This window comes from Nesoenas mayeri (assembly GCF_963082525.1).
Source record: "Nesoenas mayeri genome assembly, chromosome: 24".
NCBI classification, from domain to species: domain Eukaryota; kingdom Metazoa; phylum Chordata; class Aves; order Columbiformes; family Columbidae; genus Nesoenas; species Nesoenas mayeri.
Window position 1 is genome coordinate 3,328,338 of NC_137546.1, and position 26,972 is coordinate 3,355,309.

Consider the following 26,972-nt stretch of genomic DNA (forward strand, 5'->3'; position numbering starts at 1 on the left):
GGTTAAGTCTTTCTAATATTTTTTACAAGTATTGTATAAAGATTGGATGTTTTATAAAAAATATAACAGATTAAATGGATTTTTCCAGTCTCTGCAGTTTAATAAGGCTGCTGTTTGTTCTAGGAAGCAAGAACTTCATTAAACCCTCTCCTCTGAATCCCTGCTTGACTTAGAAAAATTCTCTCAACTCACTCTGTCCTTCTCTGATCTCCAATTCTTAATCAGCTCTGAAATTCATTTAGGATTCCCCCACAGCACAGCTGCTTCCACTCGCCAAGTCCCTCTGTACTTGTTGGCATCTCCCTCTCATTAAGGGCTTCCAGCAGCACATGCACACACAAACCCCGGGTTAATTATCCACACACAACAATGACAACTACTCTGTTTCTCTCGAAGATGCGTATGGCACCCAACGAGAGGATTGTTTTTAGTTTGGAACCTTCTTTTCTTTCGGTAATCTTTTCTATTTCAGACTTAGTCTGACAACTCCAATCCATCCAAATCGTGCTCTGATGCAGAAACAGTGCAGTGCCTCCTGAAAATTACCCGCAGTTCAACCCATCAGCTCTTTGCATACTCGGGACACTGTAATAAATGATCTAAGGTCACAACCTGGTTGAAATTTCCATGACTCGTTGTGAGCACAATTTGCATGAACTAGAGAGAGTGTACTAAAAAAAATGAAAGAAATGGTTCAGCTGCCTTAGTTACGATATTTAATGTTGCCACAGACTGTGCAGTGAGGAGGCATGCAAAGATTTTAGAGGGATGGACAAAAAAAGCCCGTTAGTGTAAAAAAAGGCTATGAATATTTTCTTTTCGTTAATCCAGACTTAGTTTGTACGGTAAAAAACCTTCTTAGCTGCATATTTTATTCAAATCCAGAGGTGTTCCCAGATTAAATTTGGTATCTACAAGGTTGCAAAGCACACTCTTTTAAGACAACATTACAGAACTTCATTTCAATCTCCACCTTACGAGAACATTGACTTGGACAATGAAAAGAAAAGCTTTTTACATAGGCATTACCACTTCTGTCCATGGGATGTGCAGGTGGCTCTGCCTGATGGTTTTCAGTACATCTGCAGTTATTAGCAGCTCATTCCTGGAGGCGTGTTGAAAACATGAGCCTAAACATTAGCAAGCAACAAACTACATATTATGATAGCAAGATAAAAAGACATGTCCATGATTAGAACTTGTTTTAGAAAGAAATTTGCTATTAAATATATCATTACCACACTAGTGTGTTAAATTACAGTAGATATTTCAGTGCATGATACAGCAATGCTTTACATACAGTGATATCCACTAACCTTACGCCTCTATTTACTCTTTTAAGACTTTATTTTAGGAGAACACTTATTGTGAAATATTGTTATTTATCCTGTCAGCATCAGATACCTTAGGCCACCTTTTCAGATGCTCCGAATCAACAGCTCCCGCTTGACTGAGGTGGGAAGCACAGATGTGTAAGAGCTACGGGAGAGAAATCTTCAGCAACATACACTCCAGTAATTCTCCCCCTCACAGGCATAAAACCCTATTAAGGTAAAGTTATAAAACCCCTACAACCTCATCGCAAGGCAAAGTGTCCCATTTTCCACGACTCCTAAAGAACAACTCCAATATGAGCACTCGTATCCCTCTTCTGTGGGCGGCTAAGCAGATAGAATTGAAATAAGAGTTTACCTCCCTAGTAGAAAAGTCTTCCCCAGAACCCAGTGAGGGTGATTTAAAAATGATGGAAGTGGAGAACCTAAAGGATGCCTGCAGGCTGACTTTTATTTCTCTACAATGTAAAAATTGTATTTGTCCTTATACAGGATGGGAATGGCCACACTGGAAACAAAACCAAACAGTTCTATCTTCATTTGCCTATTCTTTGTGCCACTGATGATATAGTTTTAAATGCCTGGTCAGTAGGGTATCATTAATACAGAATTCTCTATCAACATGAATTTGATTTTAACAGACAAGATAATATAATGAACTAAGGGATCTCTTAGGAAATCTTGTATTTTTCCTTTAAGACAAAGATAACTTGCTACTTTTCCATTCAAGATCAAAGAAGGGCAATAATACAAGGAGACAGAGACAGAAGAGCAGCAGAGCATTTGAAGCTTCAATATTCTCTGTAACACTTTCTTTTACATCAGTACAATCACTAGATTCACCCTATAGAGACAAAAGATTAAAAAAAGAGAGGTTATATATATGGCCAAAAAGAACTCTGGGCAACTTTGCTGATGTGTTTAAAGCTACTGCACTTCACAATTTGTATTTCAGAAGTAAAATGATAAACAAAAAACAAAGCACTTTTAATCTTCAAAGCATTGTATGATCAATAACAACTTCATAGCGCTTGATATTCAACTATCATAATCTGTATTTTACTCCAGGAGAGAAAGACGTGTAGAGAATAAGTGATCTGCACAGGTCTAATGCTGAATCGGGATGGAACTCAAACATCACAGCTTGTACATTAAACAACAAACCCATGCGTTCATTTGGGACTTGTTCTTTTGTTACCAGTTTTTATTTCATCAAATGATTACTGTAATAAATAGGTTATGGACTTTTTTTTACCAGCCTCTGCGGAAACATTTGAGATACGAGTGGAGGTACATCCCAGGATTATTCGGCAAAATATTTAGCGCGACACACCAAATTAACTTACTATGCCTCTGAAATGAATCTAAGCACTTCAAGGGGGTTGCTTCGGTAACTATTTGCTACAGTCAACATACCAATAGCTTCATGTTGGCAGCAGTTTCTGTGTTAAACTACACATTGGGCAGGACACATCCAGCCCCGGTTACAGCGACGCTTCCCGACCCTTTGCAGCTTTAGAGAAGGGAGGGCTGGCCTGGCACGCTGGATCTTGCAATATCAGTCATGGATCTCAGTCTCACCTTTGTCCATCTAAATCACGAGAGACCTTTTCAAGAGCAGAAGGAGCACAATGTACAAAGATAATTCAGTCAAGGATTCATTTAATCGCAATTTTTCAACTGCCTGCAGTACAGAAAGTTGGAAAAAAAAATCCTGAAATATTTGCAAGTCAATAAAAAAAGTTTCTCCTGGAAACGTACACCTCTCTAAAACTACAAGGAGAAAGATTTCCATGTTATTGTACTATAAACTTAGTGTGATCTGCAGGAGTGCTGAGAGATTTAATTTACATAGTAATGCTACCAGCAGAGTGGGGGCTGCGGGGGGAAGAGTTACTTAGCACCAGTAATGAGCAGAAAGGAAAAGGCGGCAGCTACAGTCCCCATGGTCTGTTTTGTTTTCAATAATTGTAGACTGTCTAATAATGCCTTTTAATAAGCTGCTCTCAGCTATAAAGCTGCAATTAGCCTTTGTCAGAGAACATAATACTGACCCAGACAGGAAAATGGTTCTGATAGAATGGACAAAGGACCCATCTAAATGAAAGCTGCTTAAAAAAAGAAAGAGGAGAAAAAAGTTCCATGAGTGAAAGACATAAATTCTGCTGTCTATACAGTGCATCCTTTCATTAACCTAAAATACTAGATTTCAAAAGAATATCTGCTAAAGCAAAACATATTTTCTGGCTTATTCTACTCCAGTCCTAGTTTACAGCTAGACAAACTCTCTTATTTACAGGGTATTTATGCCCCATAAGTGCAATCGAAATTATGACAACTGATCATGTTAAATTTCTATATATAGTGTATGCTACCCAAAGTGATGACTATGAGACACTGAGATTTCATGTTAAATTTCTATATATAGTGTATGCTACCCAAAGTGATGACTATGAGACACTGAGATTTACCACTTAGGAAAACCAGAATTTATGGAGTTTAAGCAGCAAAACGGTAGCATTCTCCTCTTGATCCATTTCTTACAGGAAGGGAACTGCAGTATCGGTGACCCGCAGGTCGCACTTTCTCCGAGGGGTGCCAGATAATAATAGCACGTCAACACACTCACAGCCAAACGCCTTTTGCCAGTGAGATTTCATAACGCTTCCTCCACTTGTGCAGCTCTCCAAAGAAAGGAAGCGCTAACTCCCTGTTAAAACAGAGTCCAAAGGGCCCAAAACTGCCTAATGTTTGAACTCTTTTTGCACCAAGAGAAATTCCTTGTTCTTCTTTTACACCTAGAAGCCATAAGCTGAACAGATACGTCCCCACCTGTAGCTACACTGTGTTAAAGAACGTAGGATTTACTGCTTCTAGTTTCACACAAAGCGACACTGATAAGGAAACGTCAAGCTTTTGTCCTTCTATTCAGAGGAAAGAGACACAATTGTTAAACAGCCAAGATGACAACAAAAAGGTTTTTGCCTTCTACCCATATCCTTTCCCCTAGGGGAACAGGTATAGAATTCAATTAAGAAATGTCTTTTTGTCGGTTGCCAGTATCATTAGATCAGCGCCCGAATACAAAGCAAGGGCAGAGCAGACCTGAAATGCACATCCCTCAAACTGAAAAAGTTCCCAGTGAAATACGGGCTTCCAATCAGCTCAAAGTGCTAAGAAGTACTGAATTAAAGTGTGAAGCGGCCGGTACCTTAAGAACAAGATCCCTAATATTGTTTTTACAAAAATGTTTATCAGAAAGTTAAACACACATCGCGATTCCCAAGTAGTTTCTCCACACTCAGTGCTAAAAATTCAACAAGATGAGATTTAAAATCCTGCTAAACCCCGAGATTATTCAGGATTCCAACCTCTCTGTGGAGGCACAGTCACTCTCCCCCGCCGCCAGCACCACCATCTAATAAATAGACCGTCCAACACTTGCACTGATCACGTAATGAGTTTCCCCCCTTTCTAAACTTGTTTCTACTTGCAAGCTACTTCATGCTGTCCCAGAAATACCGGGAAATAACAGTAGCATGTGGTTGGACATCCAGAGCTCAAGAAATGGGTCACCGAAAAGGCTTCTCATTGCCATTTCCTAGCAATTCCCTGTCATTTCAATACACGAGGTTAAAACGACTCCAGAATCCTCCCCACAGGGCTTCCATTGTTCGGCAGTGGGGGCCAGGACACAATGACGCTCGTTCATGTGCCCAGTGAACAAGCAGCTACGGGCCAACTGTCAGCATACACTCTCGTTTTGGTTCTTCTGCAAACAGTTTGCAGAAAGATGGCATTTCAAATGAACAAAGTTGATTTTTCAAAGCTTCAGTGTGTTCCTACTACAAACTACTCAGCAGAGAGTCCAAACAAAAATTAAGACAACTTGAGAGCAAAGTGAAGAATCACCCCAAAAAATGCACTCGCTCATTAAGACTGCTCCTGAAAAAGAGCTGCTTGCTACAACCACATGCAAAAGGATCACGGTTTAATAGTTAGAGAAATACAGATCCAAAAAAGTTCAAAACAGCTGATCTGTTCCAAAGAGAGTCACGCCATGCTTTGCTTTTAGGGTACCACTTAGTGTTCAGCCTCAGAGCTTAAGTTAATAAGGGGTACAGACACCGAGGTTCCAAAGTGCACTTAAGGCTGTTTACTTTGTATCTTCTGATTAAGCACCCAAGAAGTTTAGGGTTTGTGGGTTTTTCTTCTGGTTTTGTTTTGCTTTTCTTTGTTTCAAAGTGTTAAAAATGGAAAAAACCCAATGCAATGTGGCAGAAGTCCAATGCTGCTGATAACCGGAGCGACACAAGCCTCACGCACCTCTTCATTGTTTTGCCTTCTCTACTTCAGAACTTGCAAGAGCAAAGACTTTGTCTCCTGATCCTGAGAGAGCAAAAAACCATTTTCAGTTAAGTATTGGCAGAAATGGTGAATTTTCTTATATACAGTATAAATCAAGCAAAACATTTGAGATCTAAAGAAATCAAGCCTACATTTTGAAAACTAGAACATTTCAGCTAATTGGGGGACAGGGAGGGGAAGACAACACACAGGCCTGAAACCAGCTCTCCCAGTATCTCTGCTTGAGACGGGCTGTTTGAACCTTCAGCATCATGGGCAACGCTCGGCATTTTATGGACATTTGGCACCATATTTTCCTCAGGGATAGTGTATCTGAGTTTCATTGTTAATATAATAGAAAATTGTACATAAAAATTTAATAGTGTGAATCTTCTGTTTGTATTTTCTCTTTCACAGGGGAATCACGAGTACTTCTATTAATCACTGTTCAATGAGGCAAAGATATTGGAAGTCATGAGAATGAAAACTTACCAAGGTCAGTGGAGACTCTCTCAAACTGGCTCAGGGCTGTGCCAGCATTTGCTGACAAGAACGTCTCATCATCTGGAGTGAGCTAAATCAGAAAAGAGGTGATGTCAAAGTGTGCTGAAGTGGCTTGTCTGAACTCGTGCCAGGAGGATTTGATATCTTCATGCATTCAGTTCACAATCTGAACCAGCTTTTTAACCTATTTCCAAAACATTTCTCTGACAGTCAAGTGAAAACAATACTCTGAAGGAAAGCGTTTGCTAGTGTCATCTGCCTGGAACGCAGCTCCTTTAAGTACTGCACTTGATCTTTTCCATTACATTCCCTCACTTCCTAAGAAAGTTTAAGTACAGAGATTGACAGCCACTCATATTCTACATATACTGCCAAAAGAAATAACCCCCTCTAGTGGTAAAAACCAGGGATTGTTCTGCCACTGATACACTCATTAGGGAAACAGCCAGTTTATCACTCATCTTCCTCCCAGTTTATTTATCTCATACCAAGAGGCAGGTATTATCACCAACACAAAAGTAAAACTCAAAGTCTGCAGTAGTTCCTGCCAGGTGGACAGGTGGTAGTTCGCCAGTAAAAGGCTTGTTCTGCAGCTTTTATATTAATAAATATCACATGATACATTCACATGACCCACCAAAGCATTTTAAACTAGAAACAGCCTTAAATAAATGCACAATACTATTTGATATCTGAGTGCTTAACAAAGCTCAGCTTTAAAACGGAAGCACATTTATGTACTACAAAAGCAAGCTGCACCAACTCCTCACCTTCTCACCAAGCTTCCTGAGGGCAGTCAGGATTTCCAGTTTCTGCTGTGTGTACACGTCCCGTCCCAACTTCCCAACCATTAAGTCTCGGTCCATCTGCATGCCGGGGGGAAATAAATCAGTATATAAGCTTCTCATTAGTTTCACTCAACACGACAGCATGCAACAGCCTAAAAATATCATCAGTAAGCATGGTACCCACAGAAGTAAGGGACAGAGCTACCTAAAATTTAAGAGATGTCCATGAAGTTTTTCTGACCATTCTGCAAATATTCTTTGCATCTAACCTTGACATTGTTGATTTCTCCAGACTTGGATCACCTTTTAATCAAAGACTCTTATTTATTCGAAGTTACAGATCCACATACCACTGTAACATGGAGGAACGACACTTCATTTCACTTTATCTGGATCTCATGTCCAGCCTAGGTCTCCAAAACATCGAGTGCACTCTCCTGCCCCTCAATACAATTACAGATTCATACTATCTGGATTTTCTATTTGCAGTTATACTCAGTTCACAGCAAGATGGAGGATAATTCAAGAAATACATGTTGTTGTCCCCATTACCTCAATGGACATTGAAAACTGATCAAATTCTGAAAGAGACCTTTTCTCTGTCTCCTTATGATGCTGCCACCAAGGTTTCTAACACACTTGGTGCTCTCCTTACAGTCATGACATATTTAAATCAGTCTAGCTCAAATAAACAGTTTTTACAGTAAAAGAGAAACCTTCACCTCTGCCAACCTCGTCCTCAATTGCCTCGGTTGTTTCTTTGCAAACATCCTAATTACTTCTGGAGTTTTAAACGCCTGGCTGATGGCTGCTTGTATTGCCTACAAGGAAAAGAGCAAGAATGACCAGAACTAATAACATCACAAGTTACAGCTGCATTACAAGATTAATGAAGGCTGGAAAGCATCATTAGTACCCTCTGCATCATTTGATAAAGAAAGCTTTTCTTTTTGTGCATAACCACGGGAGGAAGATGAAAGAAAACATATGACCTTTATGCAGAGCTTGAAAATTCCACTGATCAGTGCAAGTACACTGAGAATGGAGCTGTGAAATTGTTCATTGCAATTCAGGTCTTAATTTCTAATCACTTCCAACATCATCCTCATATTAGCACATCACAAGTGGATGTGCTACGCTATCTTTAGCAGTTTTAACACCCACACTGATGATTACAGCTCTTCTGAGGGTAAGCAGAATGTAAATGATGAAGTAAATCCCCTACTGTTATTCAAATCCTCTACAGAGCATCAAAACTATTATCATTAGATCTCACCACAGTTACACTTGGACAAAATGTAACTTCTCTGGAAACAAAAATCCTAAAACATACAGCTCAGAAGGAACAAATAAAGCTCTGAATATTTGAAAAGAGAGAAAATAGATCAAAAGTTTGGAAGTCAGCATAAAATGAAGAGACCTGGCCAATTTTTATATGTACACATATATTAAATATTCAAAACCTTAGATACATAGATCCAGCTTTCATATGTGCCTGTCTAAAAACTATAAGGAACCACTTGTATGTATTTTCCATTTCATTGACCACAATGTGAACCATTTTTATTAACACATCACACTTACCAGCTGCATCCCGCTCAGCTCATCAACCAAAGTCATATCTCCAGACATAATCTTCTTCAGCGAGTCATTGATCTCGCTGAGTTGTTCTAGAGTTTCTTTTTTGGTCTCTTCATACTCATCTGCATCCAGCTCCTCTCTAAAGAGGATCCAACAAGACACATTAATTCACAGGGCTAAACCTGAGATGCAACGTGGAAACAAGGACATCAGGGACCATCATGAAGCATGTTCCTCAGATCCCAACAAAACCACTTGCATCGCTTCTGATTATTGTGCTCTAGTGTTCTTAGCTGTTATTTCACTAATGCCTGTATTGTTTTCTTGGTCGTGCACCACCTCCCCGCAGCCGTGCACTTGTGTTCTGTGTGTGAAGACACTTGTATCAGAGGCCCTAAGAACCCACAAGACTTTTGAAAGGTACCATTTCCTTCTGCCAGCCACTTAAGACAAATATTATCATCTAAGAGGAAAGCATCTATTTTTATTACCTGCATTCCTCCAGATCTTGAAGCTGCTGCATTAATCTATCCAACTGCTCTTCCAAGTTTTGTTTCAGTTTACTCGTCTCTGTTGTTCCTCTTGAAGCCATTTTCTGTTTTCAGATGAAAATTTTCAGTTGTTACATGACACTCCTAAGAGACAGAACATTTTATTGTTGTGTGTCAACAACTTAAAACTTCTTTTTAAATGCTCCAAATATCAAGAAAATTATGCAACATTTTGATGTCAAAACGTCTAATCAAACACTTGTAAGTCCCTGCTGTGGAAATACAGAAATATTAGCCTGAGTGTACAGGATCGTTCTCTTTCCAGCACAAGGCAGTTCACCACAGTAGTAACTCAAACAGCCACAGCAGATAAAACCAAATAAGTCTGACACCAAGCAGCAATAACTGAAATACCAAGGTCCCGCTATATGAAACAACAAATTCTACTCTTCAGCTACACTTTGGGAAACTATTTAAGAGACAACAACCCGGACACCGTTGCCTGAACCACCCAAACACCTTGGGTAGAATCACTAGCTACAGAAAACCAGAGCACCACAGAGGAAACTTGGGGTATCAAACAGCAGCAGACACCCACCGGTGCGACAGCCGTTGACCAGCAAGTCCCAGCGCTAAGGCAAGGGGCTCCAGCAGCGGGCAGACAAGGAATGGAGAGGTGCGAAAGAGGAGAACGAGCTCTGCGGGGAGAAGAGAGAAGGAATTCAGGCATATCCGAGTCCTGCCCGTCCCGGAGGGCAGGCTGCACCCGGAACCGGGTCCGCCCGGGTCCCCTCCTGCAGGCCACGACCGCCCTCCGCCCAGCTTGGCCCCCACCGCCGCCCAGGCCTCCCGCTCCCGCCTCACCTGGGACAGGCCGCGGCGGGCGGCGCGGGAACCGGGGGGAACGCGGGAACCGGGGGGAACGCGGGAACCGGGGGGAACGCGGGAACCTCCCCCCGGGACTCCGCCCACCACTGCCGCTTCCGGCGCGCTCCGGCCAATGAGCGCGCGGCGCAGCCGCCCCGCCCAGTGCGGCCCGTGCGCGCGGAGCTGGCGGTGCGGTGCGGCCCGGCCGGTAAGCGCGGGCCGGGCGGGGCGGCGAGGGCAGCGGGGCCCGGGTCGGGGCCGGGGGTGCGCGGAGGCGGGGGAGCCGCTGGGCTGGGGGCTGGTCTGCGCAGCGGCCGGTGGGGGCCGTGCCCGTGCGCAGGCCGCTCGTTGGGGAGGAGGTTGCTGAACCGGAGTGAAAACCGGAGCGGAAACCGGAGCGCTCAGCGGGGGAAGAGCTGCCAGCAACGGTCTGCACGCCGTCAACTTAATATTTAATTATGTTTATATTCTATAGATGCATAAACGCGTTTAATAAATATTTACTTCGGAAATACAAGATTGACCAAAGCGTACTGACAATCACCAGCTGATGGTTTTCAGAACCATCCCAAAAGCCACCGTAGGCATATTTTGATGGTTTTTAGTACAAATACGTGTCCAATCCAGCTAAGCACCAGCAGGACTGTGAGTAGTACACACTAAATACTGGTAAGATTATGTACAAGCATGATGAGATTATCTACAAGCACATGTGTAATGGACAACATCACGGTACCTCATTTTTCCTTTGGAAGGAGAAGGGAAAATGATCCAGGATGTTCTACAACAAGTAGATGATGTACTAAAGATGTACTAAGAAGGCCATTTTACGTTGTTTGCCCTTAAGTCTCCGTAGAGAGGTTCTACTAATACTTCATTTAGTATTTGGTGTAAGATGGCATGAATGATTTTAAGACCGTTCTCAGTTTTGTGAAACTAAACACTTGCACACAGGTCTTCGTCTGTACAGCAGGAGCTGGGCTGCTTGTTTGGACCCTGTCGTCAAACTGCAATAATTAGAGCTGTGTCAAGCAGTGCCAAATTGTACATAATTCATCAAAGCACTTATGTTTTTATACTATAAGAACAGGCATAGTTCCATACATAGCTCAGGCAGTGGCTGGGCTTTCATCATCACTGGAACATAGCTGTCTTTTTATTTCCTTAGATGTGCAAATCGCATAGCCTTCCCCAAAAAGTTAGTGTTAATCTCTTAAAAATTGGACCATGAATCATCACAGGCGAAATGTTGGCGGAAGGAAAATAGCGTTCAATTTGATCCTGAAATCTCCTGCTTATTGTCAGCACAAATAAATAACTATTTTTTGATCTCGTCTCCGTGCAGTGGCTGGTGACAAGCACCGAGGTTCTGCACCGAGCTCCGCAGCTGCGAGAAATGGCCTCGGAAGACCCCGAGAAGAAGACTGAAGTGGTGCTGCTGGCCTGCGGCTCCTTCAACCCCATCACCAACATGCACCTGAGGCTGTTTGAGCTGGCAAGAGACTATTTCCATGAAACAGGTAGGGTGGTCATTTAGAGCATTCTGAACAGCTCCGACAAGCAGACGCTTCAATGTTAAGGTGAATATTTTGTATAAATGAATGTCTGTCTGACAGTGAGAGATATTTTTGGAAATATTAATTAGATATTGAAGCTACTGTGTGTGTATGTATCACACAAAATCACATTGGCCAAATGCATGCAAGAACAGTCTTACATGCGTTGCTTACTACTGGTTTTGATGAGCTAAAGCGTGAGTTTTATAGTTTTTCTTTATAGAAATATATCTTTGTAGTATCTCATACTAAATCTTTAATTGTGCTGCCTTGCACAATGCAGAAGCGTACTGTACTTTTCCACCGGGAAATGCTGGCGATCAGAGCCAGCACTGGTGTTCTTAGCGATCGCAGCGCATGACGGTTATGTACTAGTTTAAATACAATACAGTGGAAGTAACATCTGCTCAACCACTTTTCATGTTCTTGTGTGATGTGTTTTTTCCACAGGAAAATACAAAGTAATCAAAGGAATCATTTCACCAGTAGGTGATGCGTATAAGAAGAAAGGTCTGATCAGCGCACATCACCGAGTAACTATGGCAAAACTAGCTACAAAAAACTCAGATTGGGTGGAAGTTGATGACTGGGAAAGCAGCCAGAGTGAGTGGTTGGAAACACTAAAAGTTTTAAGGTATTCTTCAGCCAAACCCTAAAAACTCTCCAGAACCTATAGAAGGATAAGAAATGGTGGTAGCTTTAACAAGTTAGAATAATAGCAGGCTGACCCCGTATCATGTGAATAGACTTGGTGAATTCAGAAGTGCTATTTAGATGAACATTGTAAATCAAAGATTGCAGCAGTAGTCCTAAAAGTACAAAGAATGAGCCTGTGAACAATTTTCAAGTTTGCTGTTTTTCACTCTTTCAGTGATGGCTACTTCACTGAGGTTCTTTTAAAAATTATTTTTTTATTAAAAAAAAGAAACAAACCAACCTTGTAGTTGTTGCTTTGAAATCTTTGCACTTTGACCGATGTTATGGTGCAGCTCTCAGAGATCCCCGTTCCAGCAGATGAGTTCTTGGATGGATTGTCCGTGAAAATACTGCAGGAGGAAGCAGAGAGAGATTATTTAGTACACCATACTCTTCTCTATATTGTCCTACATCCTTAAAATACATCTGTTTTGCAGGTACCATCATGAAAAGCTTTTATCTCCTGATCCCACCAATAGTACGCAGAATGCTCTACCTTTAACAAAGCCAGGACGGAAGAGGAAACAGGACCCACACAAGCATGACCCGGTCAAAAAGAAAAATCAGAGTCCAGATATAAAAAGTTAAGTCTGTTTGCAAATTAAGTGCTTAACAATACTTGCTGTTTCAAGGGAATTGCACTGTTGCTAGTTCTTTGTTCTGATTTCAATAAGTTTATTTTCAGTAGGCTTCATAACAACCAAAGATACAGAGAGGTAGCCTAGAAATTAAATGTCCTCATCAAGTTAGCTAAAGATCTGGTGACCTAAACCAAGCCCTGTTTCTCATTTGTTTTTAAGGTGCCCCGCAGGTTAAACTGCTTTGTGGAAGTGACATGCTGGAATCTTTTAGGATCCCCAATCTGTGGAAGTTGGAGGACATCACTGAAATAGTGGAAAATCATGGCCTTGTTTGCATCAGTAGGGCTGGAAACAACGTCCAGAAATTCATCTATGAATCCGATCTTTTGTGGAGACATAAGAATAACATTCACCTTGTGGAAGAATGGATCACAAATGACATTTCTTCCACCAAGATTAGGAGAGCACTGCGGAGGGGCCAGAGCATTCGTTACTTAGTGCCTGATGCAGTTCAAGCATACATAGAAAAAAACAATCTGTATAGTCCCGAGAGTGAAGACAGGAACGCTGGGGTTGTCTTGGCTCCCTTACAGAAATACACAAGTGATTCCAAGAACTAACAGGCACTCTACAACTAATTTACTTTCTGCTGTGAAAAAAAGTTACGGTTCGGTACATGAAAATGTGAATTCTGGGGATTTCTTTTTTAATTTTAAGTAAATAGTGGGGTAATTCTGTGGTTTTTAGTACATATGTGGTTGCCGTTGAGGTTTGGTGCACTCAGTAATTGGACCTACACGATCTTTTTTAAATCCACGTTTTTCACATTTAAACACTTTGTCACAGTGTAGTGAACTAAGTATAAAAATTCACACTTGCATATAAAAAGTACAAAAAAACAAATGAAAATGTTCTGATTAGTTTTCACTCAGACTGCGATTTATAAAATACTAACACAAGTATTTTTAATAACGTACAGTGTCTTAACAGACAAAGCCATTTAACTTCAAAAGGTACCACTTTCTGGTAGTAAATCTGTATAAGGAATTTTTAACAAACTGTCAACATGTGGTGCACCTCAAATAAATTATTTATCTCTATTCTGGAAGGGAAAAATTTCCTCTTGGCTGATGTGGTGATGGATGTACCATGTTTGAGTTTCCTGCCTTTCAAATACGCCGCCTGTTTGTCTGCCGGCCTGCATTTTGCTCCCAGAAATGCCTTGTGCTTTACTTTGCCATTCATGTTTCCAGAGCTGTACATTAAGCTCAGCACTGTTTCCCATGGAAGGACAAACCTACTTCAGAAACTGCTTTATGGACATTGATTTAATGGATATAAGTTGGTAATAGTGTCATTGCACTGACTGTTATTTCAAGTAATAAACGAGCTTTTACTTTGGAGCCAAATGTATATAGCCAGAATTGTTTTCTGTAACTGGAGCTGAGATGAAATGGTACGATATTAAGACTGTACAAAAGTGAAATGTTTTTATGTGCTAGAAATCTGGTTTTGAATCAGTATATTGTTTGTGTTACGTGAATATAAACTAGAGAGGCACTGCGAATGTCATGGTGATAGGATTCTACCTCCATTTATGTGCTGTGATCCCATTTTTGTTTGGATTATGTGCCTTATTAAAAATGTCGACGTTTCCAAGACACTACCTAGTGGGTCAACAGCTTTTTCATACCATCTCCACAAGACGACTCTATTCACATTTTTCAGATCAACGTTATCTACTTCTGTAATGAGGCCACATCTTACTGGAATGTGTTTGTGCTCAGTGCTGCAAGGCAGTTAAGATGGAAAGAGAAGAAAGTATTTCCACAAGCAGAAAATTCTGAATTTGTAAGAGAGAAAGAAATAACCCATCACAGATGTGGCCAGGACACTTGGCAGTTCTTACCAAAAGTTCCACAGGCAATTCTTTGGCTGAGCCTTGAAATAGTAACCCTAGTGCCTTTTATAAGTCTTAGTTTGAGATGAAGTACTGATTTACAGAAAGAAGCACCACATGCCAGACAATTTGCACAATCTTCATTTTCAATGGAAAGGTCATAGCCAGGCTTTTACCCAGGATTTACCCAACCACCGACTTCTCTTTACTTGGAAGAGTCAGAAGAGTTGCAACAGCGCGTTACTACCATAACCTCGTAATAACAAATTATGGGTGAAATGTTACTATTTGAGTCCAGGGGAAACATTAATTTGCATTTCTCTGTGCCATTCCTAGTTTAGTATAAGTTAGAGAACAATATCCATCTGCAAACAGGAAACAAGCTTTGACGTCCTAATTTCCTACTCGTATGATTCTGTGAGTCATGTAGGTTGAACTGTCAGCTCCAAAAACATAGCTAAAGGTCAGGGAAACTTCATTTTCTCTGCAAAATATCCAATTTTTATTCAGAAGACCTTCTAAAGAAAATTGAATCTCACTTCCAAATTCCTTATATATCCTTTCTCTTTGAAGTCAAGCAACTTATCTCTATTACCGTGTCACGGGTACTGCTTTAAAATTCACTGATACAAGCCATCCATAGTTTGTCAGCCCCTGGCTGTTCACATACACCATGTATTTACAGTGGGTAGATCACTTTTTCAACAAATATGTACATTTCAGATCATAAAGCCACAGATATATATACACGCAGGTAATATTAGTAACAAGATCTGTCCATTATTCCCTTAAAAGTCTACGAGATGGACACGAACGGTTTAAATCAGTTTTTTGGGTTGCATTGCAACTCTTGGGCTATTAACATTTGCTCCACACAAAGATTTCAGGAACTGTGAACTTTTCCCTCGAATGCAGCCGAAGCTGATCTGCGAACACCCTCTCACCCATTGGCTCAGCAGCTGCACCCTTCCCCTGCACCAGAAAGGCTCTGGGACAGGATCCCACCCACCCTCTTCCTGATATAAGGTCTGGCTGGAAAACGACTTCTTCATTTTTGCTTTTTGGTCAGAAGGTGACTGTATCTTCTTCCCACAGCCTGGCAATGCCTGTGGATTTCAATGGAACCTGGAACCTTGTCAGCAATGACAACTTTGAAGGTTACATGGTGGCCTTAGGTAGGTGAAAATACCTGGTGTTTCCTTCTTCCCTTCCCTCCTAAGGGTCCTCCTGAGTTTGAGTTCTGCTATAACCTAGATATTCTTAAAGCTTTTTTCCTCTGAAAAACAATGGGAGTATCCTTGTTTATTGATAAGCAGCATTAACTACACTTTAGCCTGTCACCCAAGTGTCTTTGCAGCTTTCAGGAACTTCTTAGCTTAGTACTTGATAAAAGTAGAACTTCTGTTCAGCTTTCATCAGAGACAGGGAAGAGTTTGCCCTGTCCACTCAAATTTCTCTTGCTTTTGAGCACAAACTTACAGAACCTATATCTAGGGATAGTTAAATGTTAAGTAACAAAAAAAAAAGTGCTTGGGTATTTGCCATTTCCAAGCAGTTGTTTCGCTTGGTGTCACTTAAACAGCTCACAAAATATTTCTCTCATTGCTGTGACTTGTTGCTAAGACTCTAACTGTCCCTTTTCTGGAGTGCTGGAAGCGCACCTCTTACCTACATCTTTTAGCAGGAGAGATTAATGGTGTGTTAATGGGGAACTAAGAAAGTTCTTAGTACTTCATCAGCTTTCTTGTATAAAGCTCATTACAGACCATAAGAGCAGGTCACCCTGTGTGCTGCCTCCTCCCTGCCTCTCCCACCCCGTTCTGCCTTGTTGACTTGTGCAAACCAACGACCTGCAGTGTCCCTTGCTGGTTATTGCCTACACAACTAGAATGAAATCTGTTTTCTGGCTGTATCTATGCTGGCTGACCTACTTATATTGTCTAGTTGGTATCTTCAACATGGTGAAAGAACTGCTCTCTGTTTATAATTCTGCTGTGTTATCAATTAGAAAAAATAGGTGCTGCCATAATGAAAATACGGTTTGAATACTAAGTAATATACTCTTAATGCGTTTAATGTCTTAAAATGGAATACAGATTGCCTGTTCCTTGATAACAAACATTGGCCAGCTAAATAAAGGGCTTTTTTTGATGAAACGTAACTACCGACCTTGTGAAAAATGCATTTTTTCCCCAATATGTAACTGGAGGAACTTACTTTATCTGTGCAACATACAGCTTTAAACAAAAAGCAACTTCAAACTCAAAATTTTGCATAACAGTAAGGTCAAACTATCTAAGAAATGCTTCTAGTGGTAATAAAAGAAAGTCTAAGTCCTGGCCGTCAAAATGCCTGGTCATAACTACTACTCTGACCTTTTTGCCTCCTGCCCAAGGTATTGACTTTGCAACACGTAAAATCGCAAAAATGCTGAAGCCTCAGAAGGTGATCAAACAAGACGGTGATTCATTTCATATCCACACCACCAGCACGTTTAGAGATTATGTGCTTCAATTCAAAATTGGAGAAGAGTTTGAAGAAGATAATAAAGGCCTGGATAACAGAAAATGCAAGGTAAGACTGAACGTATAAAATCAAGAGGCCATGGCAAAATTAAGATGATTAATCCAGCTACTTGAGCTGCAATTGTTTCATGAATACTATTTGTAATGCAACACCGAGGCAAAGTTACAGACCAAGTGCTTCACTTTCCCTCAGGAGTAGTATCTATGTCCCCTTTTATCCACAAAAAAAGGACATTGTCTACGAGTACATTGCAGAACTGAGACAAAGACATAACAGGAACACTTTCTTTCCTCTTCCCCAGAGCCTAGTTACCTGGGAAAATGATAAACTCGTCTGTGTCCAGACTGGTGAGAAGAAGAACAGGGGCTGGACTCACTGGCTCGAAGGAGATGACCTCCACCTGGTATTTACTTCAGATTTCTACTAATTCTGTCTCTACATGACACAAATAAGATCTGTAACGTGGTCATAGTGTGCACGAGTCACCTTCTAGCTCCGTAGTATTTTCAATGGATGGTACATAGCGAGCACATGCTGCTCTGATTTTAGTTTAGCTGGAACAACTTCATTGTCTCGCTGTCTTTTGTAATTAAATTCAGAATGTGAGGTTTGGCCTTTTAGCGTGGCAGCAGAGTGGTGGTCGGTAGCCACAGCAAAGGATCTGCGTTCACTTCTGGAAGCAGTTCCTTTGATCACTATATACACCTTTATAATCATGTTTGGTTTTGGTTTTTTGGCAGGAGCTTCGTTGTGAGAATCAAGTGTGTAGGCAGGTCTTCAAGAGAGCTTGAATTTGTGTACTGGTTCCTACATGGAGACACAGCTGCATACAGGAGACGATGAATCCTCCTGCACACTGACAGCCATACGGACCAGAACTGATGATTAACCTAAATGCTCTGATGTTTCTGGCTCAGGAAATAAGTCTGCTGTTGCCAGTGTTAAAGATCTGATTTTTGCTAATAAATGCTCAAAACCAAACCAAGTACCTGACTTCTGAATGTGTTTTTGGAGGAAAAACACTCCCAACCCAAAATATAAGTGATACAGCTTGGGTCTCTAGTTAACTAAACAGTCTAAATCAAAACAAGAAAAACTGCCTATTCTAAAGGGCCATGAAACGTCAAACAAAGCAGAGGGGGAATGATGGTAGAAGAGTGAAATGACAACAAAGGAACTAGACAACAAAGGATACAGATTTATTATTCAAAATGCTTCCCTTTAAGATGCAAACTAGTAGTTATCTCCATTTGGTTGTGTCTTAAATGTATGATGTAAGGTCTTATATTGCATCATAGCTGCTTTGTTCTCAAAATAGTTGAGCTTACCAGAGGAAACCAGCCCGTGCTCAAATTCCAGAACAGTGAAGAAGGGTCTGAGTAATCCACGTGGATTCCAACCTGCAAAATAATGGATCTCTGTAAGCACATATCCAGAGCGAAAACAATGCTGCTTTAGTTAAGAGTTATTTGTATACCTACATTCAATTAGGTTAAATGTTTTTCTTTGTGTAATGTTGCACAGAGAAGCAGATTTTATTCTGCCTCGGGTAAACACATGTAAATGGTCACATCAGCTTGGTAGTTATATCTGAAATGAATTGCTGCATATTTTGGTAACACTAACATGGCAGGGATCTTATCACCAGTGGCAAGAGAAAAGAGTTTGATTAATTCTAGCTTAATCTTACTAACTTAATTACTTTCTGTGATAAAAAAACAAACCACTAAAGTAATCCCTGATATTTTAAAGCATAAGTAGCACCACCTTTCTGATACTTCTTGTCAGTTCAGAATTCTTAAAGCTACCACCAGAGGCAGACAAGATCTGTTGAAGCTCGGAGGGCTTTTTGTTAGATTGAACCCCCCCATTTAATTACTAGAGGAAAATGTGAATACCAAAATATGAAGAAAAGAACTAGTATTCCTTATACAGTTAGGGAAATTAAGCAGTAAAATGCCTGGTGTTTGTTCTATGGATCCTGACAGTGTCTTCCTTCTGGAACCGAGTAGCTTTCATTTACTTGAAAACAGAATAGCTGTTACCACGTTATTCTAATATAAACAGCAAACTCACGCAGCAGACCTGCCCTGTCACATCTGCAGCAACATGCAGCAGCAGCCCCGCAGATTTTGCTGCTCCACTAGGTGGCACGTCTGGAACATATCACATTTTATTTAAAGTAAAGAGGTGCCAAACAGCAGTAATTGAAGCACTGGATACCGCAGACACTCTCAAAGCCCCCAGCTTTCAAGCTGTGCACTCCATTAAGATATGCATGAGAAGCAATACAGAAAGGCTACGATGACCTTAAGAACTCTGTGACTACAAAGGTAGAAAAACACAGCCTTAGAAACCTGTATAACTAGAAGCGTATTATAATAATTCATTTGTAAGGCTGCTATTAGGAAGCCCTTACTGTTAGGAATATAGAAGAGTTATTAGCAGCAGTGATGGTACTTTAATTATTGCTACCTTCATACTTCAAATTGCTGATTTGCAAGTGAGTAACGCTATGCAGAACTCGCTTGAGGATGCTTTGGAGATCTTGAGGATGAGAGAAGCTACTACAGTGACATTTATATGCTAACAAAGTCACATACTTTCACAAAATATAAATTAAACATCTCAAAATGCAAGGTGAGAAAAGAAAGGGAGCAATCACATGTTCTGGAAGCAGAAAAGTCGTATGTTCTACAAAAAGACTGGCAGTATATATTAAGATCCAGTTATTTACAAAAGAATTCCTTTCCCTTCCTGGGCACCATCAAAAACATTACTTTAAATCAATACCTTTAAATCAAACACCTTTAAATCAATACAACACATTAAGAAAGGTGTATACTGAAATACAAGACCAAGTATCTGCCTTATTACGCATGAATCTGATCAATTTTATTGCTTTATAATTATTTGCAGAAATAGATCTTAACTCTATTCCTTCTTCACATGGACCAGTTTGCTTCTATCTTACGAACATCCCATTGTGCTCTTTTCATAGGATTTTCTCACTCACTGAATCAACCCGCACTGCTCATGGCTGTTAATGTCTTATTATGACTGACTGTTCATCCTGGAGCAAAAAACCTGCTGATACAGCTCCTTTTTTTCTTTTTGTTCTCTTTCAAAAGAGCAACTTCTCAAAATCCTTGTCACCTACAGCTGGAAGCGAACAGCCAGTTCATTTAAAGTCAACACAGGCCCTGGCTGGTTTGTCCTCTAGCTGAGTTTCATTCGAAAGCTGAGGGAAAAGAGGACAAAAAGACAAATACCTTTAACAAAAATAGCATTTTGTGGTATAACGAAAGAAACGGGTGAAGAACAGTTGGGGTTTTTACATAAGAAAGGAAGAAAATACTTCAGGTTCAAACTACGAAGTGATAAGGCCCCGCATTCACTGGAGACTTAGAGCTTTTGTTTTCCACACTTGTTACACAGATTGTAACAATTACACGAAAAGCCTGTAGTATCTCCATGAGTCATCACTGAGCAGCGGGCTCAGCGTGTGCGGAACCGCTAAAACGGGAAGATTTCGGCAGCCTCACCCCAGCCGTACCTGCGGGGCTGCTCCCACCTGCGGCCGAGCGGCGACGCGTCACGGAACAGCAGCTCCGGCCGGGAACGCCGCGTTTCCCGGTGTTCCACACCCGTTTCCCGCCCCTCAGCCCGCCCTTCCCGCTCCTCCCTCAGCGCCGCCCCGCCCTCGTTACCATGGCAGCGCAGGCCCCGCCCCTCCCGCGGCCGCCACGACGACCCGCGGGGCCCCACCCCCCGCCCATCGCACCGCCTCCCGGCGCTGCCATTGGTCCGTGCGCCGCGCGGGGCCCGGCATGCCCGGCTCCCTCCGCGGCGCTGGGCGGCCTCACGTGATCCCGCCCCAAGATGGCCGCCGCCCTGTTGTTTTGATGAATAATCTCTGCGCGGGGCAGGGGCCGCGGCGCGGGCCGAGGCCGGGAGGCGCGGGCGGGCGGGGGCAGCCGGGGGGCGGCTCCTCCCGTTGTGCCGCGGCGGGGCGCGGCGGCAGCTGAGGCGCGGGCGGGCGGCGGGGAGCGGCCCGGGGGCGGCGGCGGGGCCGGTTGCCGGCGGGAGAGGTGCGGAGCGGCGCGGCGCGGCCGCCCCGGAGATGCCCTTGTGAGGCGGCCCGCGGGGCAGAGGCGGCAGGAGAGCGCTTCCTCGGAGCTGCCCCTCGGCGGGGGCAGGGGAGAGCGCCCGCCCTCCGTTCACCATTAAGAGGAAGGCGATGGAGGAGCTGAGCGCGGATGAGGTGAGTCTGAGGGGCGGCCGGGCCTGCGGGGAGCGGGCACCGTGCAGGGGCCTCTTCCCCACCCCGGTGGCACCTCAGGGAGGGAAGGGCCGGTGCTGAGGCGCTGGGTGTCCCTGCTCGGTGCTTTTCGTGTTGTTCCTCCTTCCCCCGTGCTGCCCCTGACCTGCGAGCCCCTGGCTGGGCGATGGGGTTTAATTGCTTGTCTCCTGGTTAATTGCGTGTGCTCCGCTTCCATCCGCCAGGTATCTTTGTCTGGGGGATGTCTCCTTTCTGTGTTCAACACCAGGCTTTTTGTGTGTTCTCTGTGTGTGATTTTGAAAAAATCCTACTTTTTAGCATAGTAAAACACTTTAAATTTTGCTTCCTCAGCATTTTTCCCAATGCTTCCTTTGATTTACCTTTTTTTCCCCCAACCTCTTGCTCTTTCACGTAAGCGTTGTAGGTGTTATTTTGTGATTGACAAGCATCTGACATGGAATAATGGGAGCTGTTTCCTTTTTCTTACTTCTAAAGGGTGATGTTTTCCTTTTTAAATTTATTTTTTAATAGACTAATGTCTTATGTTTTGCTCATATACTGGAGGACTCTCAAATGAGTTGTGTTGTACTGATCAGGATACAGGGAGTTTCCCAGTGTAAATCATGTGTAACTTCAAATCTTCCCTCACGTCTTTCACATAATATTTTCGTGTTAAAGCCTGTATACCTGTAAAATGTATTTTATGGGACCAGCTGCAGCATAGGCTCGTTGCTGTACTTATACTCCAGGGGGATGAAAATGCTCATTTTTGTTCTGTACCATATGTTATGGTGGATTGTAGAGCAAGGTGGCTGCTGTTGTCACGCAGAGTTGCATCCCAAAAGTTAAGAAGTTGTTTATTGTCTTGTATGTCACGATTTAGCCATCTTACTATATTGCAGCAGGAAGGAGGAGGAAATGCTTCGTGCTGTTTACCTGATGAAGGTTCTCATACTCCATTGAGAAACAGAGAACAATTCCCATGTTGGCGAGAGTGGGACAGGACGCTGGTGGTGTAATTTGTACCGTGCAAAGGGGTCTCTGAGTTTAGAGGTGTATTTCATGAGTACTTTGTTTACATGCAATTCTTCTGATCATCAAACTACATCTGATTATGAGGTGTTTTATGATTAATTTCCCAATTATGTAATGTATGTAAGCTTGCTTGTGTCACCGCTTCGGCAAATTATGACTTCACCAAAACCACTGCATTGAGGAACTGAGGCTGCAGAAATTGAGTTCTCCAGCAGGGCTTCATCTGCCTTTTCTGCAAGTGCCTTTTCTGTCTCAAGTGACTCAAATTTTTCATGTCTTTCTAGTACAGTTCAGCTGGGACCAAGGTTGACTGGTCTTTTAAGTGATTGCTTGATATAAACTTAATCTTATATTAAGAGCCATGCTGTCACTTCTTATTGTTAATGGACCCATCATTGAAAAGTCAGAGCCAACGCTGTTTTAATATTCCTTCAAATCTCCTCTTTAGTGTTACTTGGCAGTGGACCCTGGATCAGAAGTGAACTATATGGAAAAACAGCCTTCTAAAATATATGTGACTTCTGATTCAAACTTCTTATCTGACAGTGACTGAAGGGGAAAAAACACTTCACTAGCCTTGAAATGAATTGCAAGCCTCTTGTAGATTAGATCATCTTATATCAAGCATAATTAAGCGTAACATTAGCAGATTGTAACTTAAAGAGAGACAAATACAATTGATAATGGGTTTGGGTTTATAGGATATATTTTTTAACTTCAGGAAGATATTTCCCACTGCTGTCAACAGTGTCACTGACATTTTCTTGATTTTTACTGTGTTAAAGCGCTAGAAGTTGTTATTTACTACAGAACATACTAAAATCTTTAGGAGGGGAAAAACCTAGTAGAGTTTTTTTTATTAACCTTTTAAACTGTATATTATGGAATCGTGCTTTGTAGGGAAGATGAGCGTTTTTTGTTGCATGGCCTGGGTAATGATTAATAGCAAATAACGTGTTGCCGTCAGCTAATAGAATGATACGTGACAGCTTTGTCATTTGTCACTATTGCAGGTACTTATTGCTGAAATCAAGGGTTAGGTATTACTCTAAACTTCCCTAAGAAAATATATTTTAAAAACCCAGTTATGAGTTCTTGGGTGGTAACTTGGAGAGTCATTGGGTAGGAACAGGTCACTTGGAACTCCAGCAACTCTGACATGTTATTTGTGTGACGTGAAGGCAACAGGCTGGTTTGTGCCCAGGGTTGTGCAAACAAGCTCCATCTTCCAAGTCCGCACATTGTGCCCTAAGCATAAAGTATTTTCCTCATCTTATATCGTTTAGTCTTTTTACATAATTCATCTTCATGTTTCTCCTTCAGCCACTTGTGTATATATGGGCTATTTGCATGTGTATCTCTATTTTTTTTGCCTCCCTACCATTCCTTTATCTGAAAAATATGGTTATAGATTAGTTAAATGGTAGGGAAAATGCTTTTAAAACTTCAGTTCAACCCCCTAATTCTAATAGATTTCAATTCAACTAGCCTGTTTTGCTGATAATATTTGTGGTACAGCTTTGTGAGCTGCAAACACTTCACTTGGATTTGGCGATAGGGAAAATGGACATGGGAATGTGCAGGTGACATTTTCTCATGTGGACCTCTGAGGGGCGAGGTAGTTCCATAGGCTTTGCAAATAAACAGCTGAAAAATCAAGATGTAAGATACAAGTGGAGAAAAATGAAGATATTTTAAAATAACTTTTTAGAGACCCTAATACATACAGCTTCTACTTTTGGCAAAGTTAAACAATTTATGCAATAAGATCTCTTATTTTACTTGACAAGGCGGAAAGATTGAGACATTCTAATCATAGTCTTTTTTTGTCTTAAGAAAAGAATGATTTTCTAGCTGCCTTCCATGGTGGTGACACCTGTCACGAAGGGAGATGTAGCTCCAAACACTGTTTCCCCACAGTTTTTGCAGTCTGATTTAATTTGATCCGTTCTTCTTCCTGTTGGAGTGGGTTTCAGAGGCCATTAAATGACTCCAGTCGTGGAGCGGAGACATTGACTTGACACGAATCTTTTGTTCACTCTTTCGCTTGCTTGGCAGTTCTTCAGGATTGTGAGCTGATACGTTGCATTAAATGCTTGAACATCATCATTCAAAGAGGGGAAAACGTTAATTACTTGTTTTTACAGGGAGTGGACACCCACAAATATGATATTTTTCCTATTTCAAGCTGAGGATGTAAGCTTCAGGAGCAGATCCTCTGAGACAGTCTGCAATAATAAATAATTTCTTTTCCGTTTTTTGTTTATGCTGCAAGTTTTACTTGAAGCGCTCATAAGCTGTGAGTTTTATAAGCCTTATTTTGTCTGGTTATTTCTCATGTATAATATTAGTGTTATGCAGCCACATAACATTTTTAACGAATAGGTTCATAGCACTTTTCAAAAGACAGACTTTGAAGGCAGATGCTTCTCCTTCTTACTAGTAACATTCAAAAACTGTTGTTTAAATTCTGTTGGTGCAGTGTCTCTATGTGATGAAAGAATGTTATTTACTGTCTGTCTTTACTTCCCAAGATGCTTTTGTCCCACAGATAAGTTGTATATTTTTAGTGTTGCAGGTCTGTTTCAAATTAAACTGGACAGCGGTTGTCGCCTATAATAACTTTTAACGGGGACTTCTGTAGCACGGGTGTTTTATTAGTATCATGTGGTGTGAAATTAAGGCAGAGGTCATATTCATATTGTCCCTTTTATCAGATTAATGCAGTTTGTTTCATCAAATGCCAAAATAAATGGGGAGGAGTGTTACAGGTTTTGAAATTGCTGAGCAGTAAATGTTAAACTCGTCTTACACAACCGTTTGAGGGACAAACACGATGTTCTCCAGCGCAAATGGCTTTCCAAGGCAGCAAATACATCCTTGAAATCTGTATGTCAAGGGTATGTTAGTACCTTTGAACGGAGAAGGGGCAGTAAGACTCGGCTCGTTTAGCAGGGTAGGGGGTAAAGACTGGATGTTTGCAGTTTGGCAGGAGTGAACACCCCATCGTATCGGGGGCCCAGGGGGCACCGCGGAGCGTGCGTGTGTCCGCACGTGCGAACACACACGTTGATTTGCCGTTGCTTTATTTCCCGTGTGCAGATTCGTCGGAGGCGCCTTGCTCGGCTGGCGGGGGGCCCGTCCTCCCAACCCACCACGCCGCTCACGTCCCCCCAGCGAGAGACCCCACCGGCCGGAGCTCCCACCCCGGGGCCATCGCATAGTCTAGGCCTAAATGTCCACAGCATGACCCCAGCTACCTCTCCTATAGGTGCATCAGGTAGGCTGGCACTGGTGACAAAAGTTGTTGTTGTACGTCTACTGAACGGTATTACACAACTCTTTATCTTTGGAAACACGAACGCAATTAGTGATGTGATTTCTGCTGTTGCTAAAAATAATTTTCAGAAAGAAACATTCTAAAATGGTGAATGAAGGTACTATTTGTTTTCATTTTCTGAATAATAAATAGTTAGATACAATTTCAAGTATCAGTAAACTAACAGCATTTAAAATATGTTACCAAAGCATGAAGAAGTTTGTAATACGGTTTCATATTACAGAAAAGAAAGTAAATCCATCAAGGAGAGGAGGGGAAAAAGAAACCCTTTTCAGTCTTGCAGCACAGTTTTTATGGATTGGTTTCTAGGTACATTTGAGCAATCAGTACTTAGTTCATTTTTGATCTTTAATTAGTAGCATTTGGCACAATTAAAAATAGTCGTTTCTGACTGTGCCTTGTCAATGTAAGAATAAAGTATTTGCTTTCTCCCTGGTGTTACTTTGCCCATTTCCCTATTTACTGCAGTGAATACAAGCAGAGTGTTTACAAATGGTATTTATTTCAGAAGATACAAATAACACCTGATCTGTTAAAATCAGACAAGTGCAGAAAGTGTGGGAGGTTGCGAGGGTTGCTCTGTAGAGAGGTGAAGACAATATTCTTATATACAATAACACTTTTGACCTAACAAAAAAAATATAAATTTGATTTGAAGTTGGATACCTTGGAAGTAAAACCAAATCGGTGTGTTTTCCAGTATTGTGAACTTTATCGGAAAACTTCAGTTGTTTTGTATGTTGTGCTACTGAGCCAAGAGGTTCAGAAACCAATCTCAAAACAAACGTCAAGATTGTTTTAAACAGGTTTTCAATATGATTTCCAATAATTTGATAGAAACAGTATTTTTCCCAGTGCTCCTTGATAAGCATGCCAAATTCTTTTATCTATTTACCTATTTGCTTTCTGAAATTTCATGTTTTTCCCTTTGGCAAGTACAGTGATTTACAAGCATAAATCTTGCCATTTAATTAAAGTGCCGTTCTGAAATGCCCAGAAGTGCCTCTTTCCTGTGTATTTTGTTGCCTTATATCCAAAGCAGGACAGAGAAAAGCTATCAAAAGCATTTCCTGAGAAAAAGCCATCGCAGATGGAATTTAACACTCTGCATCGTCTTCATGGTTATAAGCAGTAACCCAGCAGC

General features: G+C 41.6%; 4 protein-coding genes across 11 annotated transcripts in view; 3 read left to right on the forward strand and 1 right to left on the reverse strand.

The window, feature by feature from the left end:
- Positions 1-2,687: 2,687 nt before the first annotated feature.
- On the reverse strand, positions 2,688-12,428 carry LZIC (leucine zipper and CTNNBIP1 domain containing). Of its 4 annotated transcripts, XM_080358835.1 has the most exons (9): positions 9,910-10,014; positions 9,644-9,743; positions 9,046-9,189; positions 8,558-8,693; positions 7,696-7,794; positions 6,956-7,051; positions 6,174-6,255; positions 5,661-5,723; positions 2,688-2,941 (listed from the first exon to the last, which is right to left on the reverse strand). In XM_080358835.1, the coding sequence occupies exons 3-8, from the start codon at positions 9,144-9,146 to the stop codon at positions 5,665-5,667; spliced, it is 573 nt and encodes a 190-aa protein (XP_080214961.1). In that variant the 5' UTR covers positions 9,147-9,189; positions 9,644-9,743; positions 9,910-10,014; the 3' UTR covers positions 2,688-2,941; positions 5,661-5,664. The 4 variants fall into 4 exon arrangements, with proteins under 4 accessions (XP_080214961.1, XP_080214962.1, XP_080214960.1 ...); XM_080358836.1 differs by lacking the exons at positions 2,688-2,941; positions 9,910-10,014 and adding an exon at positions 12,406-12,428 and having other exon boundaries at positions 2,967-5,723; positions 9,046-9,149; XM_080358834.1 differs by lacking the exon at positions 2,688-2,941 and having other exon boundaries at positions 2,967-5,723.
- NMNAT1 (nicotinamide nucleotide adenylyltransferase 1) lies at positions 10,095-14,328 on the forward strand. The gene is made up of 5 exons (XM_080358833.1): positions 10,095-10,120; positions 11,258-11,432; positions 11,919-12,102; positions 12,602-12,747; positions 12,965-14,328. Exons 2-5 carry the CDS (start codon positions 11,309-11,311, stop codon positions 13,363-13,365), a joined length of 855 nt encoding a protein of 284 aa, XP_080214959.1. The 5' UTR covers positions 10,095-10,120; positions 11,258-11,308; the 3' UTR covers positions 13,366-14,328.
- Positions 14,329-15,747: 1,419 nt separating this feature from the next.
- RBP7 (retinol binding protein 7) lies at positions 15,748-17,962 on the forward strand (the record flags this gene model as incomplete). Its single annotated transcript, XM_080358821.1, has 4 exons — positions 15,748-15,820; positions 17,041-17,219; positions 17,473-17,574; positions 17,912-17,962. The coding sequence occupies 4 exons, from the start codon at positions 15,748-15,750 to the stop codon at positions 17,960-17,962; spliced, it is 405 nt and encodes a 134-aa protein (XP_080214947.1).
- Positions 17,963-21,250: 3,288 nt separating this feature from the next.
- The window catches only part of UBE4B (ubiquitination factor E4B), a 34,999-nt gene continuing 29,277 nt past the window's right edge, over positions 21,251-26,972 (forward strand). For all 5 annotated transcript variants that reach the window (XM_080358939.1, XM_080358935.1, XM_080358936.1 and 2 more), the window contains exons 1-2: positions 21,251-21,435; positions 25,591-25,768. In XM_080358939.1, coding sequence (XP_080215065.1) covers positions 21,412-21,435; positions 25,591-25,768 — 202 coding nt within the window. In that variant the 5' untranslated portion in view covers positions 21,251-21,411. The remainder of the gene's footprint in view (positions 21,436-25,590; positions 25,769-26,972) is intronic.

Coding starts and splice junctions, on each gene's coding strand:
- LZIC (XM_080358835.1), bottom strand. CDS start 9,146: ATGGCTTCAAGAGGAACAACAGAGACGAGTAAACTGAAACAAAACTTG. Junction 8,694..9,045: donor CAAGATCTGGAGGAATGCAG/GTAATAAAAATA, acceptor GATCCTCTTTAG/AGAGGAGCTGGATGCAGATG. Junction 6,256..6,955: donor TCAGGAAGCTTGGTGAGAAG/GTGAGGAGTTGG, acceptor TTTCTGATTTAG/CTCACTCCAGATGATGAGAC.
- NMNAT1 (XM_080358833.1), top strand. CDS start 11,309: ATGGCCTCGGAAGACCCCGAGAAGAAGACTGAAGTGGTGCTGCTGGCC. Junction 12,103..12,601: donor GAAACACTAAAAGTTTTAAG/GTATTCTTCAGC, acceptor TCTGTTTTGCAG/GTACCATCATGAAAAGCTTT. Junction 12,748..12,964: donor TCAGAGTCCAGATATAAAAA/GTTAAGTCTGTT, acceptor TTTGTTTTTAAG/GTGCCCCGCAGGTTAAACTG.